The following is a 13,785-nucleotide window of genomic DNA, read 5'->3' as shown; positions in this document are numbered from 1 at the left end:
TCATGACAGACTGACCAGGTGAATCCAGGTGAAAGCTATGATTGCTTATTGATGTCACTTCTTAAACCCACTTCTATCAGTGTAGATGAGGGGAGGAGACAGGTTATGGAATCATTTGTAAGCTTTGAGACAATTGAGACATGGATTGGGTATATGAGCCATTCAGAGGGTGAATGGGCAAGACAAAACAGTTAAGTGCCTTTGAACAGGGTATAGTAGAAGGTGCCAGGTGCACAGGTTTGTGTCAAGAACTGCAACCCTGCTGGGTTTTTCCACACTCAACAGTTTCCCCTGTGTATCAAGAATGGTCCACCACCCAAAGGACATCCAGCCAACTTGACACAACTGTAGGAAGCGTTGGAGTCAACATGGACCAGCATCCCTGTTGTACGAAAGACTATTGAGAGTAAATATTAGTTATTCATAGGGGACTGTAGCTCCACCCACCGTAGCTCCACCTACCGGTGATGTCGAGCAGAGCAGACCAGGCGATCTCTAACTGAGGAAATGGAAGTAACTAGAGAAAGTACACAAGCAAAGTAATACGTTCCAGCCATCCCCTGTGATTACCTTTTTTTAGTTAGCATTCTTTGTTTTAGCCAATGCCAGTGTGCGTCTGTCAGAAATGTGAGTTCATATTTCTTACTCGTCATGTGTTGTGGACACACTTGTCTTTGTTATGCTACATAGTGTTTTTACAGCAAGCTAGCATCTGTAAGCTTGCTAACCCTGCTGTTTATATCATCTCATTTCAGACATTTAGCATTTCAGTGTATTGTATAATGTCCACCAGTGTCTAGTCTTATATGAGCTGTGGTTGTCTGGATGTTTACTGTATAGATTATGTGGGTTTTGTGTTAGCAATGAGCCTCGTGGATGTAGCTATATACATTCAAGTTCATGCAGTTGTGTGAGGATGATGGTGCTGCTGGATAGTCCTGTGTAGTTGCACTCCTCTGATCATCTATTAGTGAAGTCACAGCCATGCTGTTAGGTTGTATGGCCCTGTGCAGCATTAAACGACCTCAACTGGAATCCTAACAGTCTCATCTGTGCTCTTACAAGCACCTGGGAGAGAACACATAGTGCTAAGAATAAACAGCCCAACAGGTCCTCCACTACAGAAACTGAGAAGCATTGTAGTCAACTTGGGCCTGAGGGAAGCATTGTAGTCAATATGGGCCTGTGGGAAGCATTGTAGTCAACATGGGCCTGAGGGAAGCATTGTAGTCAACATGGGCCTGAGAGAAGCATTGTAGTCAACTTGGGCCTGTGGGAAGCATTGAAGTCAACATGGGCCTGAGAGAAGCATTGTAGTCAACTTGGGCCTGAGGGAAGCATTGTAGTCAATATGGGCCTGTGGGAAGCATTGTAGTCAACATGGGCCTGTGGGAAGCATTGTAGTCAACATGGGCCTGAGGGAAGCATTGTAGTCAACATGGGCCTGAGAAGCATTGTAGTCAACTTGGGCCTGTGGGAAGCATTGTAGTCAACATGGGCCTGTGGGAAGCATTGTAGTCAACATGGGCCTGAGGGAAGCATTGTAGTCAACATGGGCCTGAGGGAAGCATTGTAGTCAACATGGGCCTGTGGGAAGCATTGTAGTCAACATGGGCCTGAGAGAAGCATTGTAGTCAACCTGGGCCTGAGGGAAGCATTGTAGTCAACATGGGCCTGAGAGAAGCATTGTAGTCAACATGGGCCTGAGGGAAGCATTGTAGTCAACCTGGGCCTGAGGGAAGCATTGTAGTCAACATGGGCCTGTGGGAAGCATTGTAGTCAACATGGGCCTGTGGGAAGCATTGTAGTCAACATGGGCCTGAGAGAAGCATTGTAGTCAACATGGGCCTGTGGGAAGCATTGTAGTCAACTTGGGCCTGTGGGAAGCATTGTAGTCAACTTGGGCCTGTGGGAAGCATTGTAGTCAACATGGGCCTGAGAGAAGCATTGTAGTCAACATGGGCCTGTGGGAAGCATTGTAGTCAACATGGGCCTGTGGGAAGCATTGTAGTCAACATGGGCCTGAGAGAAGCATTGTAGTCAACATGGGCCTGTGAGAAGCATTGTAGTCAACATGGGCCTGAGAGAAGCATTGTAGTCAACATGGGCCTGAGAGAAGCATTGTAGTCAACATGGGCCTGTGGGAAGCATTGTAGTCAACATGGGCCTGTGGGAAGCATTGTAGTCAACATGGGCCTGAGAGAAGCATTGTAGTCAACATGGGCCTGTGAGAAGCATTGTAGTCAACATGGGCCTGAGGGAAGCATTGTGAGGGAAGCATTGTAACCTGGGCCTGAGGGAAGCATTGTAGTCAACATGGGCCTGAGAGAAGCATTGTAGTCAACATGGGCCTGAGGGAAGCATTGTAGTCAACCTGGGCCTGAGGGAAGCATTGTAGTCAACATGGGCCTGTGGGAAGCATTGTAGTCAACATGGGCCTGAGAGAAGCATTGTAGTCAACTTGGGCCTGTGGGAAGCATTGTAGTCAACTTGGGCCTGTGGGAAGCATTGTAGTCAACATGGGCCTGAGAGAAGCATTGTAGTCAACATGGGCCTGTGGGAAGCATTGTAGTCAACTTGGGCCTGAGAGAAGCATTGTAGTCAACATGGGCCTGAGAGAAGCATTGTAGTCAACATGGGCCTGTGGGAAGCATTGTCGTCAACATGGGCCTGTGGGAAGCATTGTAGTCAACATGGGCCTGAGAGAAGCATTGTAGTCAACATGGGCCTGTGAGAAGCATTGTAGTCAACATGGGCCTGAGAGAAGCATTGTAGTCAACCTGGGCCTGAGGGAAGCATTGTAGTCAACATGGGCCTGAGAGAAGCATTGTAGTCAACATGGGCCTGAGGGAAGCATTGTAGTCAACCTGGGCCTGAGGGAAGCATTGTAGTCAACATGGGCCTGTGGGAAGCATTGTAGTCAACATGGGCCTGAGAGAAGCATTGTAGTCAACTTGGGCCTGTGGGAAGCATTGTAGTCAACTTGGGCCTGTGGGAAGCATTGTAGTCAACATGGGCCTGTGGGAAGCATTGTAGTCAACTTGGGCCTGAGGGAAGCATTGTAGTCAACTTGGGCCTGTGGGAAGCATTGTAGTCAACATGGGCCTGTGGGAAGCATTGTAGTCAACTTGGGCCTGTGGGAAGCATTGTAGTCAACATGGGCCTGAGGGAAGAATTGTAGTCAACATGGGCCTGTGGGAAGCATTGTAGTCAACTTGGGCCTGAGGGAAGCATTGTAGTCAACTTGGGCCTGTGGGAAGCATTGTAGTCAACATGGGCCTGTGGGAAGCATTGTAGTCAACTTGGGCCTGAGGGAAGCATTGTAGTCAACTTGGGCCTGTGGGAAGCATTGTAGTCAACTTGGGCCTGAGGGAAGCATTGTAGTCAACTTGGGCCTGTGGGAAGCATTGTAGTCAACATGGGCCTGTGGGAAGCATTGTAGTCAACTTGGGCCTGAGGGAAGCATTGTAGTCAACTTGGGCCTGTGGGAAGCATTGTAGTCAACATGGGCCTGTGGGAAGCATTGTAGTCAACTTGGGCCTGAGGGAAGCATTGTAGTCAACTTGGGCCTGTGGGAAGCATTGTAGTCAACATGGGCCTGTGGGAAGCATTGTAGTCAACATGGGCCTGTGGGAAGCATTGTAGTCAACATGGGCCTGAGGGAAGCATTGTAGTCAACATGGGCCTGAGAGAAGCATTGTAGTCAACATGGGCCTGTGGGAAGCATTGTAGTCAACATGGGCCTGTGGGAAGCATTGTAGTCAACATGGGCCTGAGAGAAGCATTGTAGTCAACATGGGCCTGTGGGAAGCATTGTCGTCAACATGGGCCTGTGGGAAGCATTGTAGTCAACATGGGCCTGAGAGAAGCATTGTAGTCAACATGGGCCTGTGGGAAGCATTGTAGTCAACTTGGGCCTGAGAGAAGCATTGTAGTCAACATGGGCCTGAGAGAAGCATTGTAGTCAACATGGGCCTGTGGGAAGCATTGTAGTCAACATGGGCCTGAGAGAAGCATTGTAGTCAACATGGGCCTGAGGGAAGCATTGTAGTCAACATGGGCCTGTGGGAAGCATTGTAGTCAACTTGGGCCTGAGGGAAGCATTGTAGTCAACTTGGGCCTGTGGGAAGCATTGTAGTCAACATGGGCCTGAGGGAAGCATTGTAGTCAACATGGGCCTGAGGGAAGCATTGTAGTCAACTGCTTCTCCTGAGTGGTCGAAGCCACTGCATCTCAGTGCTAAAGGTGTCACTACAGACCCTGGTTTGATTCCAGGCTGTATCACAACTGGCCGTGATTGAGAGTCCCATAGGGTGGTGCACAATTGGACGGGGTAGATTGTCATTCTAAAGAAGAATTGGTTGACTTTCCTAGTTAGGATAAGCTATTTAGCAGTCTTATGTCTTGGGGACAGAAGCAGTTCGGGAGCCTGTTTGTGTCTGTGGCTTGAGTCTAACAATTTTCTGGGCATTCACAACGTGAAAAACAGTTGTACTGCACTAGTGCTAAAACATCGATATTCCCCAAGTTTAGCATGCATGTCTTTGCAAGGGGGACTCTTATTTTGATAAGAAACAATTAACCAATCATGCTGACAGCATAATATCCTGCTGCTAGCAGAACAGTAATAGAGTCCCCTCAGACCACTGGTTCTGATGTCTGAAAGAACGTGAGCATCAAAAAATAATGACACTTTGAGGACTGGCTCCACGAACTGCTATCTGCTGCCCCCCGGTGGATACATGTCAGAGACACGAGACAAACGTTTGAATTAAAGTTGAGATGTTTTTTATTTTAATTTTATTTTTTTACCTTTTATTTAACTAGGCAATTCAGTTAAGAACAAATTCTTATTTACAATTACGGCCTACTGGGGCAGAACGACAGTTCGGGGTTTAGATCCGGCAACTTTTCTGTTATTGGTCCAACGCTCTCACCACCTGCCGCCACTTATTTATTTCATATGCTGGAAATGCGCATTTACATTTGGGACTGACGCTATTTATTACGTTTACTGAGCACTCCAGTCCTTCCCAAAAGTATAATGCAAACGGTACCAGACCCATCTATTTCGTCCCTCCACATTTTCCGTAGCTTATCGTAACAAGGAAATATGCCAAAGTTCAGGGTCGTCACTAGTTACCACAACCACAAAGTCCTAACACCCCCTATTTTTAAAATGCATTTGAACGTTTAACTTTATACCTAAATTTAACCACACTGCTAACCTTATGCCTAATCCTAACCTCAAATTAAGACCAAAAAGCAAGTTTTTATTTTACGTTATAGCCCATTTTGACTTTGTGGCTGTAATAACTAGTGGAAACCAAAGTCCAATGGCTGGAGACGTTGGCCGTGTTCGAGAGCATCAACACCGCGATGTATCATAGGACTATTGTAAATGACTGACTGATCTACAACTAACATTGACAAGTTATTTATGATGCGAGGTGACTTGTAGATCACTCAGCCTCGACTTGCCTTTAAATTCGTCTGAAATGTCGAACGCTCCCATTGTTGCAAGAGGCGAACTCTGGCCGCACAATACACCAACACTTTCACCATTCCTGCGTAGACGCTGGCTAATAAATAGACAGTGTTTGTGCATTGCACGGGCTTGATTGTGGTTGCATATCTGTGGATAGTTTAGCTTCAAGTATCAGTTTACTTACTTATTTTACCACCGCAATGAACAGAGTAAAGGTAGTTTTTGGTCATTTATCGCCACCGAACACGTTCAAAACCCACAGCGATCCTATTGTCTCCGGGGCAAAATGTAGTGCTTTATCCGCCAGTCCAGATGATATAGTGGTGGTCCACGGGCTGAGGACTGCTATCGGCAAGGCGAAAAAAGGATCTTTCAAGGTAAGGAGGACTAACGTCGCGTTCAAAACAACTGGGAAAAAGCTCAGACTGGGAAACTTTGAATGGTGCTTCTACACCTGCATTGCTTGACTACTTGCTTTGATATACCAGCTGATGTAAGAAGGGCTAAATAAATACATTTGATTTGATCCAACTCCGGAACGCGTTTCTCTTTCTTTTGCTCCGACTTTCCGAGCTGAAGATCACAGACGTTTGACCTCGTGTTTTCCCGAGTTCCCAGTTGTTATGAACGCGGCATTAGCCCTTGATCATGACTCAATTCCATGACATTACACATACAGTACCTTCAGAAAGTATTCACACTCCTGTCTTATTTCACATGTTGTTGTGTTAAAGCCTGAATTCAAAATGGATGAAAAAAATAAAGAAATCTCATCCACCGACACACAATACCTTATAACAGCGGTACCAAAACCTGGGGAGGGGTCGCCAGATATGAAAATTGTTGTCAAAGGAGTATTTCCAAACTCCTTTAAAAAAAATAAACATTAATAAATATATATGTATATAAATTGTATATATATATAATTGTATCTCAATCATTGTAATGTGGTTAACCTTAAAAATGTAAATGACAATTATTCTAATCTAAAAGATACAATTCAATGAGAGAGTGCCCTTAGATCATGGGAAAAGACTGCACTTGACCGTTTGGTGGTTATCGAGGGGGAGTGTTCCATTTCACACCGAGGCTTGGTAGTTATCGAGGGGGAGTGTTCTATTTCGCACCGAGGCTTGGTGGTTATCGAGGGGGAGTGTTCCATTTCACACCGAGGCTTGGTAGTTATCGAGGGGGAGTGTTCTATTTCGCACCGAGGCTTGGTGGTTATCGAGGGGGAGTGTTCTATTTCACACCGAGGCTTGGTGGTTATCGAGGGGGAGTGTTCTATTTCACACCGAGGCTTGGTGGTTATCGAGGGGGAGTGTTCTATTTCACACCGAGGCTTGGTGGTTATCGAGGGGGAGTGTTCTATTTTGCACCGAGGCTTGGTGGTTATCGATGGGGAGTGTTCTATTTCGCACCGAGGCTTGGTGGTTATCGAGGGGGAGTGTTCTATTTCACACCGAGGCTTGGTGGTTATCGAGGGGGAGTGTTCCATTTCACACCGAGGCTTGGTGGTTATCGAGGGGGAGTGTTCTATTTCACACCGAGGCTTGGTGGTTATCGAGGGGGAGTGTTCCATTTCACACCGAGGCTTGGTGGTTATCGAGGGGGAATGTTCTATTTCACACCGAGGCTTGGTGGTTATCGAGGGGGAGTGTTCTATTTCGCACCGAGGCTTGGTGGTTATCGAGGGGGAGTGTTCTATTTCACACCGAGGCTTGGTGGTTATCGAGGGGGAGTGTTCTATTTCACACCGAGGCTTGGTGGTTATCGAGGGGGAGTGTTCTATTTCACACCGAGGCTTGGTGGTTATCGAGGGGGAGTGTTCTATTTCACACCGAGGCTTGGTGGTTATCGAGGGGGAGTATAATGAAGGTATTGGTCATGCGTGGCCATGCAGTTGTAGATGAACAGGGAGTACAGGAGGGGACTAAGCACACACCCCCGAGGGGTCATTGTGTTGAGGGTCAGCGTGGCATAGGTGTTTTTGGCTACCCTCACCACCTGGGGTCAGCCCATTAGGAAGTCCAGGATTCAGTTGTGGAGGGTGGTGTACAGACCCAGTGTCCTAAGCTTGGTGATGAGATTGGAGGGCACTATGTTGTTGAACGCAGAGCTGTAGAACATCATTCTCACATCCTTACTTCCCCTTTTGTCCAGGTGGGAGATGTCAGTGTGGAGTGTGATTGAGATTGCATCATCTGTCGATCTGTTGGGGCGGTATTTGAATTAGAGTGTGTCTAGGGTGTCTGGGATGATGATGTCATGACCTGCGTTTCAAAGCACTTCATAATTACAGATGATGAAAACATTGACAAAGTTGAAATTCATGCATGGCTAAACAGAAAAGACATATGTTATGTACAACAAGCTGCACCATTAAGGCACCAACCACTGCAACTAGTCTCCAACCACTGCAACTAGTCTCCGACCACTGCAACTAGTCTCCGACCACTGCAACTAGTCTCCGACCACTGCAACTAGTCTCCGACCACTGCAACTAGTCTCCGACCACTGCAACTAGTCTCCGACCACTGCAACTAGTCTCCGACCACTGCAACTAGTCTCCGACCACTGCAACTAGTCTCCGACCACTGCAACTAGTCTCCGACCACTGCAACTAGTCTCCGACCACTGCAACTAGTCTCCGACCACTGCAACTAGTCTCCGACCACTGCAACTAGTCTCCACCACTGCACTAGTCTCCATCCACTGCAACTAGTCTCCGACCACTGCAACTAGTCTCCGACCACTGCAACTAGTCTCCGACCACTGCAACTAGTCTCCGACCACTGCAACTAGTCTCCGACCACTGCAACTAGTCTCCGACCACTGCAACTAGTCTCCGACCACTGCAACTAGTCTCCGACCACTGCAACTAGTCTCCGACCACTGCAACTAGTCTCCGACCACTGCAACTAGTCTCCAACCACTGCAACTATTCTCCAACCACTGCAACTTGTCACCAATATAATTTGGAATATAGCAACTAGTGATGTGCGGGTCAGCTGTTTGTTCACCCGCCTGCAATTTCTAATAACTCATCTGCAACCGCTGACTATATGTGATAAAGTGAAAATCAGAGGTCCAGACCCGACCATAACCCGCTAATATAGAAAATGTGCTGTACAGTCAGAGACGGTGGAACATTTGTTTTACATTTACATTTAAGTCATTTAGCAGACGCTCTTATCCAGAGCGACTTACAAATTGGTGCAAACACCTATGACAACTAGTGGAACAGCCACTTGCATCTAAATCTTGTTGGGGGAGAAGGGGGTGAGAAGGATTACTTACCCTTACTTACCCTATCCTAGGTATTCCTTGAAGAGGTGGGGTTTCAGGTGTCTCCGGAAGGTGGTGATTGACTCCGCTGTCCTGGCGTCGTGAGGGAGTTTGTTCCACCATTGGGGGCCAGAGCAGCGAACAGTTTTGACTGGGCTGAGCGGGAACTGTACTTCCTCAGTGGTAGGGAGGCGAGCAGGCCAGAGGTGGATGAACGCAGTGCCCTTGTTTGGGTGTAGGGCCTGATCAGGGCCTGGAGGTACTGAGGTGCCGTTCCCCTCACAGCTCCGTAGGCGAGCACCATGGTCTTGTAGCGGATGCGAGCTTCAACTGGAAGCCAGTGGAGAGAGCGGAGGAGCGGGGTGACGTGAGAGAACTTGGGAAGGTTGAACACCAGACGGGCTGCGGCGTTCTGGATGAGTTGTAGGGGTTTAATGGCACAGGCAGGGAGCCCAGCCAACAGCGAGTTGCAGTAGTCAAGACGGGAGATGACAAGTGCCTGGATTAGGACCTGCGCCGCTTCCTGTGTGAGGCAGGGTCGTACTCTGCGGATGTTGTAGAGCATGAACCTACAGGAACGGGACACCGCCTTGGATGTTAGTTGAGAACGTCAGGGTGTTGTCCAGGATCACGCCAAGGTTCTTAGCGCTCTGGGAGGAGGACACAATGGAGTTGTCAACCGTGATGGCGAGATCATGGAACGGGCAGTCCTTCCCGGGAGGAAGAGGAGCTCCGTCTTGCTGAGGTTCAGCTTGAGGTGGTGATCCGTCATCCACACTGATATGTCTGCCAGACATGCAGAGATGCGATTCGCCACCTGGTCATCAGAAGGGGGAAAGGAGAAGATTAATTGTGTGTCGTCTGCATAGCAATGATAGGAGAGACCATGTGAGGTTATGACAGAGCCAAGTGACTTGGTGTATAGCGAGAATAAGAGAGGGCCTAGAACAGAGCCCTGGGGACACCAGTGGTGAGAGCGCGTGGTGAGGAGACAGATTCTCGCCACGCCACCTGGTAGGAGCGACCTGTCAGGTAGGACGCAATCCAAGCGTGGGCCGCGCCGGAGATGCCCAACTCGGAGAGGGTGGAGAGGAGGATCTGATGGTTCACAGTATCGAAGGCAGCCGATAGGTCTAGAAGGATGAGAGCAGAGGAGAGAGAGTTAGCTTTAGCAGTGCGGAGCGCCTCCGTGATACAGAGAAGAGCAGTCTCAGTTGAATGACTAGTCTTGAAACCTGACTGATTTGGATCAAGAAGGTCATTCTGAGAGAGATAGCGGTAGAGCTGGCCAAGGACGGCACGCTCAAGAGTTTTGGAGAGAAAAGAGAGAAGGGATACTGGTCTGTAGTTGTTGACATCGGAGGGATCGAGTGTAGGTTTTTTTTCAGAAGGGGTGCAACTCTCGCTCTCTTGAAGACGGGAGGGACGTAGCCAGCGGTCAGGGATGAGTTGATGAGCGAGGTGAGGTAAGGGAGAAGGTCTCCGGAAATGGTCTGGAGAAGAGAGGAGGGGATAGGGTCAAGCGGGCAGGTTGTTGGGCGGCCGGCCGTCACAAGACGCGAGATTTCATCTGGAGAGAGAGGGGAGAAAGAGGTCAGAGCATAGGGTAGGGCAGTGTGAGCAGAACCAGCGGTGTCGTTTGACTTAGCAAACGAGGATCGGATGTCATCGACCTTCTTTTCAAAATGGTTGACGAAGTCATCTGCAGAGAGGGAGGAGGGGGGAGGATTCAGGAGGGAGGAGAAGGTGGCAAAGAGCTTCCTAGGGTTAGAGGCAGATGCTTGGAATTTAGAATGGTAGAAAGTGGCTTTAGCAGCAGAGACAGAGGAGGAAAATGTAGAGAGGAGGGAGTGAAAGGATGCCAGGTCCGCAGGGAGGCGAGTTTTCCTCCATTTCCGCTCGGCTGCCCGGAGCCCTGTTCTGTGAGCTCGCAATGAGTCGTCGAGCCACGGAGCGGGAGGGGAGGACCGAGCCGGCCTGGAGGATAGGGGACATAGAGAGTCAAAGGATGCAGTAAGGGAGGAGAGGAGGGTTGAGGAGGCAGAATCAGGAGATAGGTTGGAGAAAGTTTGAGCAGAGGGAAGAGATGATAGGATGGAAGAGGAGAGAGTAGCGGGGGAGAGAGAGCGAAGGTTGGGACGGCGCGATACCATCCGAGTAGGGGCAGTGTGGGAAGTGTTGGATGAGAGCGAGAGGGAAAAGGATACAAGGTAGTGGTCGGAGACTTGGAGGGGAGTTGCAATGAGGTTAGTGGAAGAACAGCATCTAGTAAAGATGAGGTCAAGCGTATTGCCTGCCTTGTGAGTAGGGGGAAGGTGAGAGGGTGAGGTCAAAAGAGGAGAGGAGTGGAAAGAAGGAGGCAGAGAGGAATGAGTCAAAGGTAGACGTGGGGAGGTTAAAGTCGCCCAGAACTGTGAGAGGTGAGCCGTCCTCAGGAAAGGAGCTTATCAAGGCATCAAGCTCATTGATGAACTCTCCGAGGGAACCTGGAGGGCGATAAATGATAAGGATGTTAAGCTTGAAAGGGCTGGTAACTGTGACAGCATGGAATTCAAAGGAGGCAATAGACAGATGGGTAAGGGGAGAAAGAGAGAAAGACCACTTGGGAGAGATGAGGATCCCGGTGCCACCACCCCGCTGACCAGAAGCTCTCGGGGTGTGCGAGAACACGTGGGCGGACGAGGAGAGAGCAGTAGGAGTAGCAGTGTTATCTGTGGTGATCCATGTTTCCGTCAGTGCCAAGAAGTCAAGGGACTGGAGGGAGGTTTTGACAGGCCTTTTGTTTCTGCTTATAATTTCTGACATTTTGGCCGACTATTTGTTAGTCAACTTGTCTATAATTAGATGCATGCAGCTTTTCTTCGGTCACTTGTTAAATGTCATGAATCGATAGAATGAATGCTTCAATCTAGTTGACATCTGGAAAAAATGTCCCTCATCTCTGCTTCTCTTGCAAATATGTTTAGAGCCGCTGCAAACTTCACATGCGTAGATCTATGGGTGTGTTGACATCTGGAAAAAATGTCCCTAGATCTCTTGCAAATATGTTTAGGCGTGTTGACATCTGATAAATCTGTAAAAAATGTCCCTCATCTCTGCTTCTCTTGCAAATATGTTTAGAGCCGCTGCAAACTTCACATGCGTAGATCTATGGGTGTGTTGACATCTGGAAAAAATGTCCCTCATCTCTGCTTCTCTTGCAAATATGTTTAGAGCCGCTACGAACTTCACATGCGTAGATCTATGGGCGTGTTGACATCTGTAAAAAATGTCCCTCATCTCTGCTTCTCTTGCAAATATGTTTAGAGCCGCTGCAAACTTCACATGCGTAGATTTATGGGTGTGTTGACATCTGGAAAAAATGTCCCTCATCTCTGCTTCTCTTGCAAATATGTTTAGAGCCGCTACGAACTTCACATGCGTAGATCTATGGGTGTGTTGACATCTGGAAAAAATGTCCCTCATCTCTGCTTCTCTTGCAAATATGTTTAGAGCCGCTACGAACTTCACATGCGTAGATCTATGGGTGTGTTGACATCTGGAAAAAATGTCCCTCATCTCTGCTTCTCTTGCAAATATGTTTAGAGTCCCTCATCTCTGCTTCTCTTGCAAATATGTTTAGAGCCGCTACGAACTTCACATGCGTAGATCTATGGGTGTGTTGACATCTGGAAAAAATGTCCCTCATCTCTGCTTCTCTTGCAAATATGTTTAGAGCCGCTGCAAACTTCACATGCGTAGATCTATGGGTGTGTTGACATCTGGAAAAAATGTCCCTCATCTCTGCTTCTCTTGCAAATATGTTTAGAGCCGCTACGAACTTCACATGCGTAGATCTATGGGTGTGTTGACATCTGGAAAAAATGTCCCTCATCTCTGCTTCTCTTGCAAATATGTTTAGAGCCGCTGCAAACTTCACATGCGTAGATCTATGGGTGTGTTGACATCTGTAAAAAATGTCCCTCATCTCTGCTTCTCTTGCAAATATGTTTAGAGCCGCTGCAAACTTCACATGCGTAGATCTATGGGTGTGTTGACATCTGGAAAAAATGTCCCTCATCTCTGCTTCTCTTGCAAATATGTTTAGAGCCGCTGCAAACTTCACATGCGTAGATCTATGGGTGTGTTGACATCTGGAAAAAATGTCCCTCATCTCTGCTTCTCTTGCAAATATGTTTAGAGCCGCTGCAAACTTCACATTCTACATCTGCCCTCATCTCTGTTCTCTTGCAGATCTATGGGCGTGTTGACATCTGTAAAAAATGTCTCTCATCTCTGCTTCTCTTGCAAATATGTTTAGAGCCGCTGCAAACTTCACATGCGTAGATCTATGGGTGTGTTGACATCTGTAAAAAATGTCTCTCATCTCTGCTTCTCTTGCACACCAAATATGTTTAGAGCCGCTGCAAACTTCACATGCGTAGATCTATGGGCGTGCGCTAGGTGGAGTCAGATTTTATTTTTAGAAATACACCTTTTGGTGGCGCGATACCTTGCTGGTCCAGACTCCCATATAGCAACATTCACAAGGGGGTGACAGAGGTTTTCTTATTGTCTTCTCATTTGTGGTGGAAGCAAAATAGGAGTTTCTCTTTTTGCCTCGTCTTCCCTTGCTAGCTATTTGTATTAACACTGCAAACTAGCTAGCCTTTTCGCTTCACACATCTCCATGTGAAATAATCAGATTTATAATGAAATAATATGCCCTGGCAAATGTTCTTATACTTGCCAGTGTAATTTACAACGTTGTTCCAGTTTGATATGCCGCTTCAATGTTTTCACTCCCATATCAGCTTAAAAATGTTTTGGTCACAGAGAAAAAGCACAATCCATCAACTGTTTTTACCAGCAATCTGGAATCACTAGTTATTACTTCAAAAGAAAAATACAAAATATAACATGTAAAGTGTTGGTCCCATGTTTCATGAGATGAAAGATCCCAGAAATGTTATAGACACACACAAGAAGCTTATTTCCCTCAAATGTTGTGCACAAATTTGTTTACATCC

General features: G+C 47.6%; 1 protein-coding gene across 25 annotated transcripts in view; it reads left to right on the top strand.

Annotated features, from left to right (window-relative positions):
* Positions 1-485: 485 nt before the first annotated feature.
* acaa1 (acetyl-CoA acyltransferase 1) overlaps positions 486-13,785 on the top strand; it is a 35,448-nt gene continuing 22,148 nt past the window's right edge. For 24 of the 25 annotated variants that reach the window (XR_008132369.1, XR_008132362.1, XR_008132372.1 and 21 more), the window contains exon 1: positions 5,412-5,865. Coding sequence is in view for 1 of the 25 variants with exons in the window: in XM_052516234.1 (XP_052372194.1) it covers positions 5,689-5,865 (177 nt within the window). In the remaining 24 variants the exon portion in view is untranslated. Of the gene's footprint in view, positions 628-5,411; positions 5,866-13,785 lie in introns of those variants that run through there. The other variant, XM_052516236.1, reaches the window with a different exon arrangement.

The sequence above is a fragment of the Oncorhynchus keta genome, unplaced genomic scaffold, assembly GCF_023373465.1.
Source record: "Oncorhynchus keta strain PuntledgeMale-10-30-2019 unplaced genomic scaffold, Oket_V2 Un_scaffold_4195_pilon_pilon, whole genome shotgun sequence".
Classification (NCBI taxonomy): Eukaryota; Metazoa; Chordata; class Actinopteri; order Salmoniformes; family Salmonidae; genus Oncorhynchus; species Oncorhynchus keta.
Note: the sequence above shows the minus strand (reverse complement) of the source record. Positions and strands in the feature narration are given on the sequence as shown.